Source organism: Ovis canadensis, chromosome 15 (genome assembly GCF_042477335.2).
Source record: "Ovis canadensis isolate MfBH-ARS-UI-01 breed Bighorn chromosome 15, ARS-UI_OviCan_v2, whole genome shotgun sequence".
Lineage (NCBI taxonomy): Eukaryota > Metazoa > Chordata > Mammalia > Artiodactyla > Bovidae > Ovis > Ovis canadensis.
The window spans coordinates 48,141,588-48,158,857 of record NC_091259.1 but is presented as its reverse complement, the minus strand read 5'-3'; the positions used below and the strand labels follow the sequence as shown (position 1 = coordinate 48,158,857).

Below are 17,270 nucleotides of genomic sequence, written 5' to 3'. Positions count from 1 at the left end.
GCGACTTCCCTTTCACTTTTTACTTTCATGCATTGGAGAAGGAAATGGCAACCCACTCCAGTGTTCTTGCCTGGAGAATCCCAGGGACGGGGGAGCCTGGTGGGCTGCCATCTACGGGGTTGCACAGAGTCGGACACGACTGAAGCGACTTAGTAGTAGTAGTAGTAGTAGTAACCATATGTAGTTATTAAAAGAAGTTAAAATTAAAAATTCGTTTACTTAGTCACACCAACTCCATTTCAAATGCTCCCTCGCCAAATATGTCTAGTGGCTACCATACTGAATAGTGCAGAAATGAGCATTTCCATCAAGAAATTTCTTTTGGATAGCACTGCCCTAGCTGTTGCTATGATAGTCATTGATTCTAGGATGATTGAAGATAATGTATACTGCTATTCTCAAATTGGATGGGACATTTTCTGGTCTCTGAGAAACTCAAAAGCTGGATGAAAGTCTTTTTATTCTTATTCTTTTGTTTATAAGAGTAGAGAAGCTCTCCAGAGTGTCTCACTAAGTAAAAAAAATAGTGTGGTTGTTGTAGTATGGCAGAAGTATTGTGTCAGTGTTTCTGTGCATTGAGACACATCTAATATTTGAGTGTGTAGAGAATATATCTGGTGAGTCACAAAAGCTCTCCTATAGCATGGACCTGGGAAATTTGGGACAGCAGAGGGAAGAGGGGACTTAATTTTCACAGCCTGAATTTTGTCCATGTTTGTATATTCTCAATTTTTAAGTACATTTGTAAATTTCAATAGCAAAACTAAATCTATCAGTAGATGTCAAATAATAATGCTTCATACATTTCCACAGCTATCCCAAGTATAACAGGAAGAGAAGGAAACTACCTAAATATGATAAAGACCATTTATACAAAACTTAACAGTGAACACATTACATAGTGAAATATCAAAGGCATGGCATGAGGAACAAGTCAGAGAGGGTAGCTATCACCACCATTATAATTGTTTTGGATATACAAGCTTGTGTAATAAGATAAGGAAATAGGTTTTCAGGTTGAACATTATGGCTCACTAAATGTTGAAGCAAATCTTCTTGGCCTGCATACTTTAATATAAACCTTAAAAAACACACTTTTTTTGTATTGTATGGCTTAACTGGAAAGGAATGAAATCCTACTGATGCCAAGAACAACAAGGAAGTGTAAATCCAGTAAAATAAGTGTTAATTTCTAAACAGTAATTAGCCTGAGGTTTAATGACTCACACTTACAGGGTCAAGAGAGAAAGCCTGAAGCCTGAAAGGAAGGGGAATTGGATCAGATATTCCTGAGTATACACCAGGGTTTCTGAAGTGTAACACTTTCAGTGGGTGAAATAGAAAATCTTGTCCCACAGAGAGGGTAAGTAAGGATAAATGTCTATCTCAGCCTTGGACATGAATAGGACACAAGAAAGAAGACTGCACTGATAATTCCTTATCATCAAATGTCTGTACTCACAAATTTTGGACTAGAATTCACAGTACTTATGTGGTTTTAAATGCCCCAAGCTGAAAATGTAGTTAAAACTTGTTCCAAGTTTTTAGTGCTTCCCAAGGCAGGAGCAAACATATGCCTCTTTAAAAGGATGAACCTTAATTCCAGGCTACAAAACATTCCTAGAGATAAAATTCCAAGGTAAATGAGCTCAAAATCAGAAATCACCAAACACATGAAAGTAAGCCAGTATGACAGCATCAGCCAAAACAATAAACTACAGATTCATCCCACAAATGCTATCAGTTCAGTTTGGTTGCTCAGTTGTGTCTGACTCTTTGCAACCCCATGAATCGCAGCACGCCAGGCCTCCCTGTCCATCACCAACTCCTGGAGTTCACTCAGACTCACGTCCATCGAGTCAGTAATGCCATCCAGCCATCTCATCCTCTGTTATCCTCCTGTCCTCCTGCCCCCAGTCCCTCCCAGCATCAGAGTTTTTTCCAATGAGTCAACTCTTCTCATGAGGTGGCCAAAGTACTGGAGTTTCAGCTTTAGCATCATTCCCTCCAAAGAAATCCCAGGGCTGATCTCCTTCAAAATGGACTGGTTGGATCTCCTTGCAGTCCAAGGGACTCTCCAGAGTCTTCTCCAACACCACAGTTCAAAAGCATCAATTCTTTGGCGCTCAGCTTTCTTTACAGTCCAACTCTCACATCCATACATGACCACAGGAAAAACCATAGCCTTGACTAGACGGACCTTTGTTGGCAAAGTAATGTCTCTGCTTTTGAATATGCTATCTAGGTTGGTCATAACTTTTCTTCCAAGGAGTAAGCGTCTTTTAATTTCATGGCTGCAATCACCATCTATAGTGATTTTGGAGCCCCCCAAAATAAAGTCAGCCACTGTTTCTACTGTTTCCCCATCTATTTGCCGTGAAATGATGGGACCAGATGCCATGATCTTCGTTTTCTGAATGTTGAGCTTTAAGCCAACTTTTTCACTCTCCTCTTTCACTTTCATCAAGAAGCTTTTTAGTTCCTCTTCACTTTCTGCCATAAGGGTGGTGTCATCTGCATATCTGAGGTTATTAATATTTCTCCTGGCAATCTTGATTCCAGCTTGTGTTTCTTCCAGTCTGTCATTTCTTATAATGTACTCTGCTATAGATATGAGCAATTGATCAGTTATGGAATATAAAATACATTTAATATGTCAAAAGTTTTAAGACTATTGAAAGGATGATAAAAGCACAAATAGCTATCAAAATTGACCAAGCAAACTATGAACGAGAACTAAATAGAACTTCTAGAAATGGGAAAAAAAATGGACTAATGTAATTAGAAACTTCAGTGGATTAGACATAGCTGATTAGGAATTGACGAACTGGAATATGGCACTGAAGAAATTACCCAGAATGCAATGTGAGAAAGACAATGGAGTGGAAAATGAGAATTAAAAACAGAGATTAAGAAAATCCAACACATGGCTAATTGGTATTCTAGCAGGAGAAAACAGAGAGAATGGCGTATAGATAATAATTAGAGACATAATGAATTAAAAATTTCAGAACTGATGGAAGATATGAAGTCTAGATTCAGGAATCTTAGAGTATCCCAAACAGGACAAACAAGCAGAAATCTTCATTAATGAAACCTAAGAACACTGAAGGCAAAGAAAAGATCAAAAGCAAAGAGAAAAAAGAGATTACCTATAACAACAGACTGAAAGCTGTCTTTTATCAGGAACAATAAAATCCCAAGGTTATTGGAATGAAAATTTCAAAGTGCAGAAAAGTATTGTTAACTTACAGGTTTATATCCAGAAAAAAAAAAAAACCCTTCTAAAAGTGGGGAGAAAATTAAGGCATTTTAAACAAACATGAAGTGAGAGGGTTTACTACCAATAGACCCTCACTAAAAGGAATGTCTAGAGTATGCTCCACAAAGAAGGAAAATGAACCCCCAGAAAAGATATGAGATGCAACAAAAAATGAAGATACAGTAGAATCAGAATCCCAGACACTTAATCCTAGCACTTAAGTCAGGAAGAGTGATCAGTTAGTGTGCTGAGGTCCTTGTAGTATTCAGTACGTGGATAAAGAGACTAATCAGCATAAGACTGCAAGTTAAATACACATGATAAAAGTTCTAAGGAAACCACTGAAATAATCAGAGTATATAGCCTCCCTACTTTTAATAAGGAGAAAGTAAGAGGGAATAGAAGCCGTAATCTAAGAGACAAGGATGAAAGGAGGACATAAAGAATCAGAAAAATAGAGTAACAGAAAGTTCAAAATAAGCTGATACAAGTGAATCCAAGTATATTTGTAAACCCAATCAATGTAAATTGGCTTTATCCTTTTAAAAGATTGTCAGCCTAGATAACAAAAAATCTTTCTATATGCTGTTTACTAAACATAGTCTTTAATATATGAGGATACAGAAGGGTTGAAAAAAAATGGAAACATTCGTATCTACTAGCCAATACTAATTAAAAGAAAGCTGGGGTAACTATTTTAATATGAAATAGACTAAGGAGAAAAACATTGCTGTGGAGAGTCTCTACATTATTAATGAGACTAACATTACTAGGAAATAAGGACATTTTAAAACTAAAACACTTTTATGCATTAAATGTTACTATATAAAACATTTTAAATGTCGGTCAGAATTACAAGAACTTGACAAATCTACCATTAACATATTTCTTTTAATAACACGTTAAGAAAAAGTTCATAAAACTAGAGAAGAGCTAGACAATCTAAATGACCAGCAACACCTCCAAATGAGTATTTTCATTCTTTTCAACTGAATGGAACACTTGCAAAATTTGACTATGTCCATAAAGCCTCAATATATTATACAGACCAAATTCTTTGACCATGATACAATAAAGAAAACTTTTTTAAACTAACCCTCTCCATGTTTTTGGAAACAAAAATATAATAACTTAGGAATTGTTCATATTGGAAGGAGTAGTTTATGTATTCTAATTCTTTGAAAGGGTTGTTACACTTATATAATATGATATATGTGGCGACTGTGTTTGTTAGAATATCTAACAATTCTGAATGACAACCATTCAGAATACTTGAGTTTATTCTGCCTTGTTTTAATATTTGAGAACTTTTTGAATACTGTTTCATTGTTTTCTATAAATAACCTCTGCAAAAGCCTATTTGGATGCTAACTTCAAAAACAACTGAAAGAGTTACAATATAATGCTACCTGAGAAAATTTTCTAAATAGCATCCTATTTCAAAATCATGCCTACTATTTTACAACAAGTTAAACTAATGATGAACAATTTTCAGAACTATAAAAACATGAGAGAAACAATTTCCTGGAAGAATAAAAATTTGGTAATGGAAAATGTTCATAGAACTAGCTGAAATTAGCTGAATAAAGGGGAAAAAAAACTAGAAGACTTTAAAAAGAATTTAGTAACACTGAATGAAGTTATTTAACTGTAGGACTATTTGAGTAGATCTCTTAAATTTTAAGGGTTGAATATTTTTAAAATAATATGAAGGGTAGAAACAGTAGAGACTCTCAAAGAAATCTATCTTAAAATGTCATAAAATTGAAATAAGTGACATAAGCTTGCAAAATAGGGACAGTAATGTTTTATGTTATTTGTATGCCTAGAGAATACTAAAAACTCAAAGAATAATAAAGGAATTTGGTAAGATGACTGTATTCAAGAAGAAAATTTGTAAGACAATAACTTTTATTTTTACCAGTAATAATCAGTTGGTAATACATATATACATACACACACACACAGGATGTTTACTGTAACTTTATTACAAATGGGGGAAAAGTGCAATATAACCTGACTGTGTATCTACAGGGGAATGATTGAATAAGATCTGTTATATATTGGGTTGGCCAAAAAAAGTTCATTCAGGCTTTTCCATAACCCATTTTCTACTGGGCAATTTTGTCTTCAAAGAATTACTCAAGAGGCATTTGACTTGGATAAGCTACAACTGCTGAAAAATAAGATAATGTAAGCTATATGGAGACCATTGATGTATGGAGAAGTTTCATTAGTTTGTATGGCATGCCTAAAAAATGAGGATAAAAGACATTTTAAACATGCTTCAGAAAGTCCTGTCAATCCTCCAATAGGTTGTGGAGAGTGGATTAGGTGAATCCAATAGCAGACAACATATTTCCCAAATTGTTCCTTAAGATAGAAATAGAAATTTACATTAATAAATAGACTTTTTTTTTTTTTTGCCTTTAAGTATTAAGGGGTTATGTCATTGCATACCCGAACCATTGATTTTAAAACATACCAGGATAAGTTCCGCTCAAGGAGGAAAAAAACCTTCAATTAAACTATTACCTGATGCTTTCTTATGACTTGGAATTTTTACGTTCTACTTTTTGAAATTGCTTATGTAGGCTTTCTTTTTAAATTTACTGAAGTATAGTTGATTTACAGTGTTGTGTTAATTTCTGCTATACAGCATCTTGTAGGCTTACTGAGACGTGGAAGTGACCACACTGTGAAGAGTTATGACCAAGTTCATCCACATAGAAGCAGTGGTAACTCTTATAGCTTCCATCTGGCTGTCAGCAGTTGTAGGATCCCATCAGTTTTAAGACAGCCTGATTTCAGGGGTGTTAAAATGTGAAAGGATGTGTGCGTTAGAGTTGATTAAATAGGACACATCAAATTAGTTATCTTCCAAGTGGGTTTAAAAGGAAAGAAGGTTCTTGAGACATAAATATGATTCATATTGTACTACACTATGAGAGTGTTCAGAACACCTTGAATTAGGACTTGACCACTGCCCAGGGGAAGCACGGAAGGCTTTCCAGTCAGGGCACAGGAATGTCCTTGGAGAAGAAGGCAGACATGAAAAAAAGAGGGTAAACCCCAGATATGAGGGGAAATAGCTCAAATATGATAAACTGGGTTAAATGCCCACCTATGGTCCTGGATTCCCTGGAGAAGGGAAAGGCTACCCACCCCAGGATTCTGGCCTGGAGAATTCCATGGACTGTATATATATATAGTCCATGGAGTCACAAAGAGTCAGACACGACTGAGTGACCTTCACTCACTCACTCATGGTCCTAAGGCCTTACCATTTTGGGGTTTCAAGACACATTCCCTAGGTCTTCACAATACATATGAGCACCACAGTGCCACCATCAGCTGAGGAAGGGACAGCAGCAACCCTCTCTTACTAGATGCTCAGTGTGTATTTGGTGAGTGAGTGAATGAGTGAAGGTGTGAGTACAGGGCTTAGGGTGGTGTGTAGCAAAAGTAATAGCTGTTCTCTTTCCCTTGTCGCCCCAGAAAAACTCGAGAGTGAGAAGCTGAACGTCGCTGAGGTCACCCAGTCAGAGATTGCCCAGAAGCAAAAGCTGCAGACTGTCCTGGAGAAGATCAACGAAACCCTGAAACTTCCTCCTCGGAGCATCAAGTGGAACGTAGACAGTGAGTTTTGTGGAGGGAAGTGGGATTGTTACAGGACACCTGTGGGGTTTCCCCAGGAGGTTGCATCATAAGCTGGGTGGGTGCAAATCCATATATCTCTGAGCGAGACGTGCCTTTCCTTAAAATGCAAGCTCATCACCCTCATCCAAAGGAAGCTGAGGAAGGTGTTCTGTAGAAACCTCATGTAGACTGTTGGGAAGGGAACTCCTGTTCATTGAGCTACTTCTGAGTCCCAGCACACCCTTTTGAGAAAACTGTCTCCAGCCTGTCAAAGCTCTGGAAAGTGGAGATCCCTAGTTTGAGCAGCTGAGAAGCAGGGAGCAGGGACTTGGCTCTATTCCAACGCCCACCCCCTTCCTCTCACCCCAATACTGTCCAGAGGGAGCAAAGATATGGTTGAGAGCATAGGTACTGGAATAAGATTTTAAATTCAGGTTTTCATGCAAGTGTAGCTCAAGGATCTCAGAGACTATAAATGGTTCATTCTCTTGCTGCTTCAAGGGCCTGGCTATCTAATATGGACCTAATTGAGTCCATATCAGTCAACATGAGATCAATAGATTTGAGCGAATCCAGTAGCAACAACACGTCTTCCTATCGGGAGCCCAACATTGTTTTGTTCTTTGTGATAGAATAAAAATATGCATTTAGATGAATAAAATGACTTAGATTGTAGGTTTTACCTTTTAAGTATTAAGAGATTGAGTATTATATCTTATTGCATCTGATGTATATAACTTAAAAAAATTTTTTTTGTGGCTGCACTGGGCCTTTGTTGCTGCACACGAGCCGTCTCTATATGCGGTGAGCGGGCTTCTCACTGCGGTGGCTTCTCTCGTTGCAGAGCACAGGCTCTAGGCACCGCACTTCAGTAGTTCTGGTGTGTGGGCTCCAGAGTGCAGCCTTAGTAGTCGTGGTACATGAACTTAGTTGCTCCACAGTGTGTGGAATCCTCCCAGACCAACGATCAAACCCACGTCCCTTGCATTGTGGCCTGATTCCTAACCGCTGGACCACCAGGGAAGTCCTGATGTATACTACTTAAAATGGACGTCTCCTCCCCACCCCCCAAAACCACCTTTTAGACCTGAGAAAGTAAGGGGAATCTTCACCTCTCCAAGTCAGAGACATAGTAGCTGCCACTGGCAATCTCTTCAGCGGGTTCCTAATATCCGACATTGGAAAAAGATGCCAAGTACCTCCTTCAGCATAACTGCACCTTTGCTTGCAGGCATGATAAGCTGCCTGGAGCAGCACACAGCACTGGGAACAAGGCATCCTCTGCTGAGCAGAGCAGATACCTGAGGGCGGGAGCCCCAGAGGCTGCCCCAGGCCCCAGGAATGCTAATCATGTTCAGCAGGGGAGGGAAAGGGAGCTGATCACTAGTTTGGGTAATGTATCTGCATTCTGGAAATCCATAATAGTAATAAGCATTAAAGTCCTCTGATGGTGACCTCTGGTCAGTTTTGTTTGATCCTATTTCCTACTCCTTTGAAAATGGACCATCTCTATATACCTCTGCAAAACAAAACACCTTTTACCTCTTTTTTTTTAAATTGAAGTATAGTTGACTTGTTAGTTGCTCAGTCTTTTCCGACTCTTTGCGACCCCATGGACTGTAGGCCACCAGGCTCCTCTGTCCATGGAATTCTCCAGGCCAGAATACTAGAGGGAGTTGCCATTCCCTTCTCTAGGGGTCTTCTCAACCCAGGAATTGAACCCAGGTCTCCTGCATTGCAGGCAATTTCTGTACCGTCTGAGCCACCAGGGAAGGAGTAAAATATCGAGGAAACCCTCTGGAGCTCTCTTTTCTTTTTTTTTTAATTGAAATATAATTCGTTTATAGTGTTGTGTTAATCTCTGCTGTACAGCAAAGTGATTCAGTTATACATAAATATATATACATTCTTTTAAAAATTATTTTTCATTATGATTTATCACGGGATATTGACTATAGTTCCCTGTCCTACTATAGTAGGACCTTGTTTCAAAACTCCTTTTCATGTATCATGGACTCCAACTCGGAAAATAGGAAAGATGGAATTGTTTTCTTTCATTTGTTTTTAGGCAACAGAAATTTATTTGCTTCCAGTATTGGAGGCCACAAGTCTGAGACCAAGGGGTGGGTATCTTGGTTCTTTCTGAGAGCTGCAAGGGGAGGATCTGTTACAGGCCTCTCTCCTGAGCTCACAGAGGGCTGATTTCTTGCTGTATTTCTTCACATCATCTTCCTTCTATGCATATCTCTGTGTCCAAATTTTCTCTCTTGATAAGGACACTTGTCATGTTGGATTAGGGACTCCCCCTATTCCAGCATGACCTCATCTTAAATAATCACATCTGCATTGATTTTACAAATAAGGTCACATTCAGGGGGACTGGAGGCTAAGACTCCAGTGGGTTTTCATTTCCTTCTCCAGGATGAATTTGAGGCTGGAGTGAGCAAATCAACCCTTAACATCTGGCCAGCCCCCACCTACCTCTCTGTCCGCAAATGTATTTGATGCTGTCTCAGCCTCTCTCCTTGTCATCCATACTGGCCTCATTTAAATAAGGCACAACATTCCCACCTTTCTAGAACCCTTTCTGGAAGACATTTCCTTGATCTGAAACATTCCTCATTTCATCTTCCCCATCCACAAACCATTTTGCCTGGTTTAAGACAGGAATTTTTTAAAGCCACATCAGAACCCTTGTCTTCAATGGCTTTGAATGATTTGTTTTGGGTTCGCACTCACTTTCATTTCTTATAGGGAAATGTCCACGAGTAAAATAATCACATCTATTACCACCCTCATCTAGCTGTTTTCATTTTTTTGTCATTACTATCCACATCAATGCATAGTTTTTCATATTTTTACTTGATGAAGGCATGTACAAACTCATTTTGTTATCCTCTCTTAATATTACATCATACACATCTTCTATATTCACATGTGGTCTTTGTAGTTATAATTTTTGATAGCTGCTCTGTTTCCTGGGCTAGGTATCCCATAGTTAACTTAAACCCTATGTTGACACTGATCTTTTTTAGAATGTTTTCCAGCTTATTGCTAATATCAGATAGTGCCGAGTTAAATGTTAGGTTGTGAGTCTTTGCTTCTCTTGAATTATTCTCATCAGATAGCTTTCCAGAACTGAGAGGAATGACTAGGTCAGAGGGAATAATTATCTCAGGGACCAGCTCCCTGTGATGCCTTGGGGCTTCAGGCCGCAGTGCTTTCCGTGATGAGGAATGTGGCGGGCACGACTCCCAGGACAGGCTCTCACCCCTCCTCTCTCGGTTATCTTCCCTGGCTCTTTCTGAGGACACTGTGTCATCTTTCCACTCAGGATCAAGGTGGCAGGGGCAGCACTGAGTTTCCAAGGTCCTTGATCCAGGGTTTTAGGGGACTCTTCCTTTTCTTTATTCACAGTAATAATTTTTATTATTGAAAACTTAGAAAATACAGTTAAAAGACACTTAAATAACATCTAACATATTTAACATATTTATAGTGCTGTATGCCTTGTACTTATCTAAACACTTTACATATTTTGAGCCTTGCAATCGTTATTCAACCATCTGACCCCATTTTACAGATGGGAAAGTTAAGGCAGAGAGAGGTTAAGAAACAATGAATGTGAGCTTCCAAAGGGCAAGGATTTTTGTCCCTTTACTGTTGTATCCCTAAAGCCTGGAAAAATGATTGGCAATACTAAGCACTATACTATTTGCTAAAGGAGTGTCACACGGTGGGTGAGTGGTGGAGCCAGGAATGAGACCCAGAGAGTCTGGCTGCGCCTGTGTACTGAGCCACACATACTGCCCCCAGGAGCTGTCCATCAGATACAAGCACTGTCAGCCTTGTGATGTTCCTTCGGGGTTTGTGTGTGTGTGTTTGTAAGAACTAAATACATCAATAAATGAATAAAATGTGTGCATATACTTTGCATATAAAATATATTTTTATGAAGATGAGATAAACCTGTATATATGTTTATCTTTACAGATCATTATCCTTCTATATGTCGCTTTTTAAAATATTATGATAGAATTAGGTATATCATAATTTACTTAACTAATGACAGATTTTAAGATTTTTTTACATTTTCTCACTAATATGAGTACCGCCTGAGGAGTTCTGTCTGCTCATAGATATAATTACTTCTTAGGAATAGAAACCCAGCGGTGTTAGTTTAGAGCCAAAGGATATGTACATTTTAAGGTCCTAACACATACCGTCAAACTGCTTCCTCCCAAACTGTACCAATTTCTGTGTCCCCGCAATTCATGTTTGGGGAACTATTTCTCGCTCAGCAGCACCCTTGAAACAGCTCCCCAGCCCTAGAGCGACCCTCCTGCGGTCTGCAGGGCCCAGGTGATACAGTGGAGTCTTGGTTTCTCAGCCCTGCCGTCATTCTGCACGTTTCCACCCTGGCTGGAGCACAGGCCACGGCGGCCCTGCCTTCAGCCCGGCGTCAGGGAGAAGACACCCGAAGACGTGCTGGGGGATGAAAGAATGAGAGTGCCCAGATACACCGAGGTTGTCAGAAGCTTTCCTAATTGAAAAGATAACATGTCTTTATTCTAAAGAAACATTTGAAGCAGGAAAAAAGAATCAGTCTTTCCGCTATAGCATTTTTTTTTCACTTTCCAAGGCTTGGCAACAAGCACATGTGTGTATGTCTCTATTTGTGTACATATGTGTATGTGTGTGTATTTATATACATGTATGTGTGTGTATGTACAAATATATGTGTATTTATAGGCACAAATCCATAAATGTTTATTTCCCTTATTTCTAGTTCTCTTTAATATTATATTCTTAATATTTACATCTGTCTACTTTGTCTTAACAATGATTTTCAATATATGCAAACTATCTCATCTTGTGGGTGTTCTATAATTTATTTAAGCAGTGACTATTAAATCATGTTTGTCCCAACCTTGGGATTTGCAAGGAAAATCTCAGGCATCACTGAGGAGAAGAGAAGCAGCTCTGTAGTTACGATAAAGGAACCAGAGCAGTTGTACTCCTTTTTATCAGTTTTGCCTGATGACTTTTGGAACAAAGGATTTCTCTGCTTACTTTTTTAAAAAAAATTGAAGTTAGACTGCTTGTCTAAACCATCCTCTTACAGGGAAGTGTATCATCTCTAGGTCCATCCAAATGGCATTATTTCATTCTTTTTAGTGGCTGAGTAGTATTCTATTCTGTAAATATGCCATATCTTTTTTTCCCCCAAACTTTAAACTTAATTTTGTATTGGGGTATAGACAATTAACAATGTTGTAGTATCGGGTGAACAGCAAAGGGACTCAGCAATACATAGACGTGTATCCATTCTCCCCCAGACCTCCTCATATGCAGGGTGGCACGTAATACTGAGTCAAGTTCCAAGTTCAATACAACAGGTACTTGTTGGTTGTCCCTTTTGAATATAGCAGTGTGTTCATGACCTTCCCAAGCTTCCTAACTGTTCCTTCCCTCTGGCAACCGTAAGTTCATTTTCTAAGTCTGTGAGTCTCTTTCTGTTTTGTAAGTTTATTTGTATCATTTCTTTTTAGATTCCACTTTTAAAGGGTGTCGTATGATATTTCTCCTTCTCTGACTTACTTCACTCAGTACGACACTCTCTAGGTCTTTCCGTGTTGTTGCAAATGGCATTGCTTCATCCTTTTGATAGCTGAGTAATATTCCATTTCTATATTCCCACATCTTCTTTATCCATACCTCTGTTGATTGGAGCACATCCTCTTTATCCATTCATCTGTCAATGGACGTTTAGGTTGTTTCCCTGTCTTGGCTATTGTAAATAGTCTGCTGTGAACATAAGTGTGCAGGTATCTTTCTGAATTATGATTTTGTTCAGATATATGCCCCGGAATGGAATTGCTGGTTCATGTGTTAACTCTTTTTTTGAGGAACTTCTGCACTGTTTTCCATGGTAGCTGCACCAGTTTACATTTCCACCAACAGGATAGGAGGATTCCCTTTCTCCATGCCCTCTCCAGCATTTATTATTTAACATCCTTTTTACACAGCATGTATGTGATGTAAGAGAGAGAGAAACTACATAGTTTTTTCTCGTGAAAGTATACCCAGAAAGACAGAGCACTCATCGGAAGAGTGTGCCTACAACACAGCTCTGCTTTGCTCACTGAGACAGTCAAGGTAGCATACGGCATCACCAGAGTGTGAGAACGAAATCTCTGACCACAGCTTTTCCAGCATTATGAAAAAAGTGTAGCGGGAGCAAATGTCCTTACAAGCCTCAGTGACGGGACTGATGCGGTCAGTTCTGACTGGAAGAACAAACCCGGGTTTTGCATTTGTACATCATGTCAGTGGGTCTGTCGCATGCCAGGTGCCCTTTTTTGAAAGGGTGAGTGGGTCACACTGGGTCTCATCTGTGGTACTTGGGCTCCCTAGTTGCTGCATGGGCTCAGCTGCCTCATAGCACATGGGATCAAACCGATCAGGGTTCGAACCCGTGTCACCTGCCTTGGCAGATGAATTCTTTACCACTGGGCCACCAGGGAAGCCCCCAGGTGCCTTCTTTAAGGCTGTAAATGTTGGGGGATTCTTAGTTGACAAAGCCAAAGGCCCCAAGCTGAAAACTCCCTCTGGAAGGCCATGAGTTAGGAGCAGTTCATCTGCTGTATGGTGGTGGTATTGAGTTGCTGTTCATCAGAGTCAGTGGAAAACCTTCTTTGAAGCAGCAATGATAACAGAAAACTCTAATGAGTTCCCAAGAATGGTCTGAATCATTTCATTTCCTTGGTGATTTCCCAAAGCTTCTGTTAGAGCAGATTTATTGATCCCAGGGCAGACAGAATGACACCCTAATAATGGGCCCAGTTCACACTCACTAACTACACAAAATAGACATTTCTTGTTCCTTCCTTCAATGCCCCTGTAATTAGACCCATAAGGCTGGTAGGACTTACTTTCCCTGTGAAGGCAGGTAAAGTATCCAGAGACTTTCTCCTTTCTTGAAAGAAAGGGGAGAAAGTTGACATGGTTTAGTTGTCTGGATGCCAGGCACTTTCTCATAAGTGATAATAAAAAAATCTCCCTGGAGAAGGAAATGGCAACCCACTCCAGTATCCTTGCCTGGAGAATCCCATGGACGGAGGAGCCTGGTAGGCTACAGTCCACAGGGTCACAAAGAGTTGGACATGACTGAGCGACTTTTTAGTTTTACTTTTTACTTAGTAACTATATAACATCCAGCTAAAGACTAACAGGCAGGTATTCTTTCTGCCCCCTTCTGATGTCTATGTCAGAAGCTTTCTCTATCTCCTTTATACTTTAATAAAACTTTATTACACACACACACAAAACCCACCATTCCTAGGCATTGCTATGTGCTAGGAGCTTTGCCTATGTTATGTCTGGAAATTCTTACCACCTGCATTTCTTCATAGGCATTGTTATCCTCATGTGTGAGGTTGAGCAGGTTGAACCCCAGGGGCCTTGAATGGCTTACCCAAGGCCGTGTACTCAGTAAGGGAATGGTAGTTTGTCAGGTCAGAATGCAAGCTCCAGTTGGCCTGACCCTGTGTGCCCGTTACATCAAACCCTTTTTTTCCTCTCATCTCAGAAAGCTACAACTCAGTAGTTTCCCAGCCTTTTCTGGCATACACGGCTTAACATCCAGCACACACAGCTCAGCTACAGAAGGCAGCTGGGGCATGAACACCCCCTCCCAGCTATGACCCAAAGGGCACTGCCTGCACTGACTATGCATGGCACTCAAGAGAGCAACAAAAGCCGGGGGTTTCTCTCATGCCTTCCTCTGGGGCGCTTAAAGCCCTGGGCAAAGGAAGGCACCTGGTGTCCTGACTCCATGTTCCCTGATTGAGAGCCTGCTTTGTGTAGAGCCTTGGAACAAGATTAGGGCTGATAACCCATAGAGTTCCCCATCAGATGGGAAGGGAGGGGGAAACAGCAGACATGCTTACGGTCATCGGCAGAGAGTGAGCAAGAAGCTGGAGGTGGCGCCGCGCTGATCTGCACTCAGGCTCCAGCGGTTGCCGGGATCCCAATCAGAGTGGAGAAGCACTGCACTGCAATCCAGGAATAACACGATCTAAGAAGTAAATCCGTGGGATCTGGCTGCGAACCGAGGGGGCCCAGGGTGAGGCCTACAATGATTAAGGGTGTCCCCTGACCCTTGGGGGTGGGATGAAAGGGGTATTGATTGCGGATCAAAGTGAATCAGGATGCTGGGTGAGGGGTCACTGAACCCAGATTTCTTTTCCACTTTGTGTACAAGCATTTATTTCTACATGTAGCTGAAGATAAGGTTTGATGGCCATGAACCACCTCACAAGACCAGGACACAGACTGCATTAGCCCCACGTGGCACTGCTTTGTTTTGAATATCTGTTTATATCTGCCTAGAACCTGGAAGAAGATTCTCTGATTTATAAATCATCTTCTATTTCAGCCGTTCATGCCAAGAGCCTGGTAGCCATCTTGCATCTGCTAGTTGCTCTGTCCCAGTATTTCCGGGCACCAATCCGACTGCCAGACCATGTTTCCATCCAAGTGGTTGTGGTCCAGGTAAGTCAGAAACCACCTCAAACATCAGTGCCCTTAAAGGGGTGCAGGGGCTGAGCTCCGGGGTGAGCTCAGGCACACTGGGAAGCTTGCTGGGAGGACTGAATGAGTGCTGAGTGTGCCTGGGTGTGCTGTGTGCTGGGAGGCATGTCAGTGAGCTTTCTGATGCGTATGGGCTTATTTCCGATATACATACTAAGGGTGGAACAGCGTGTGCTTGTGTCCGGGACAGCCTTATGTGGGGCGTGTGCCTGGGGTTTACATGCTTTCGTGAGGAAGGTACCTACCTGGGTGTTATGTATTTGAGGGTGGGTGCTGTATATATTTGTGAGGTCTGTGTAGTAGGATTACGAGAACATATTCCTATGTGTGTAAGTATGTCCTGTAAGCCATGGAGGGTCATTTTTTGGTTCAACAACCAATGCACAGTTATTGAGAAGAGGCAGGTATCTGTGCATGTGAGGGCACGTGTGCGTGTGTACACATGTGTTTGAGAGAGACCCTGACAGGCCGTGCCCGTGCTGAGGGCACTGCCGCTTTTTACCTGCCCAGAGAAGCATAGCTGGGGTATCAAGTCATCTTGTGCAGATTATTATGTGGAATTTCCATTTACACATGGCTCTGTCCTTTCCACAATGAGGGGATGCTCTCTCCCCATGACTATCTCATTCTGCTCCTAACCCCATTAGATACTCAAATTCAATTTTATTTTCCAACTTTATGCTGTTGAGCAAAAGGTCGTCATTTTGTTGGCTTCTGTTCTTTTCCAAATAAACATGCTGCAAGGGAGAACATCCCTAATGAACAACTCCCTGGTTATTCAAGGTTATCCAGGGTTCTGTCTGGCGGCTCTGCCATCCCTTGGTGAAGAAGAGCCTGGAGGGCCAGTAGGTTTTGCTTGAGAAGCCAGGCCAGGCCAGCTTCCTGGACAAAAGGTCTTTGGGCCAGGCTTTCAGGAATCAGAAGTGAACCGGAGGAAGGGCGGACATGGGGGTGCCACTCAGCTGTGCCCTAATGAAAAAGTATTTTTTCCAATGCCTTCGGGGTACTTAACTTGCCAAACATTAAGGGGGTATAATAGGAATATGACACCTTGGCCCTGCTTGCCCAGAGACAGGACTACCTAAGCAGCGGAGAGGGCTGTCAGAGGCCCCTTGTCAGTGCACACGTGTGTGGTTCAGACACTGAGTGCAGCTGACTGAAAGGGACTAATTGGCCTCACTTCTGGGCTCTCAACTGTGTCAAGCATGGCATGAAGGATTTTATGGATGTGCGGCCAGCCCAGAGCCTCCTGGTGTATGCATCTTCCCAGCGAATCCAGGCCATCTCTATTGTGTCATTTTTTTTTTTTACCAATCAATAAAGTGTGAATCCGTTTCATTATATTTTTTAAAACTATGATTCAGGATTTGTGAGGATGGGGGGTGAAACAGTGGTCACTGCAGGCCCGTGTCTCATGCCTTATTTTGAGCTCAGTTATAGGCCATCAGAAGCCTGTCACTGGTTTAATTTCTCCTGCACGCCGTTTCCTTAGCATGAGGGAGAAAGGAGGACGTGTTACGTAAAATGGCATCGAGGCATGTCAGGTTTTATGGGGTGTTTTGCTTTATCAAGTGAAAGAGGCACAGAAGCATGACTCAGAAATGGCTGTAAGATGCTGACTGAACTAGAGGGTTAGTTCTTTAGGGAACAGATAGTGGTTTAAAGTGAATCAGGGTGCTATGAGGGGCACTGAACCCAAAATTCTTTTCCATTCTATGTACAAGCATTTATTAATTCTGTCTGTTGTTGGAGATGAGGTTTGATGTCTGTGAAT

At 41.0% G+C, this 17,270-nt stretch overlaps 1 protein-coding gene across 1 annotated transcript in view; it reads left to right on the top strand.

The window, feature by feature from the left end:
• Positions 1-17,270, top strand: part of PARVA (parvin alpha) — a 167,173-nt gene that overhangs the window by 113,485 nt on the left and 36,418 nt on the right. The window contains exons 5-6 of the mRNA XM_069554354.1: positions 6,761-6,901; positions 15,342-15,457. Coding sequence (XP_069410455.1) covers positions 6,761-6,901; positions 15,342-15,457 — 257 coding nt within the window. The remainder of the gene's footprint in view (positions 1-6,760; positions 6,902-15,341; positions 15,458-17,270) is intronic.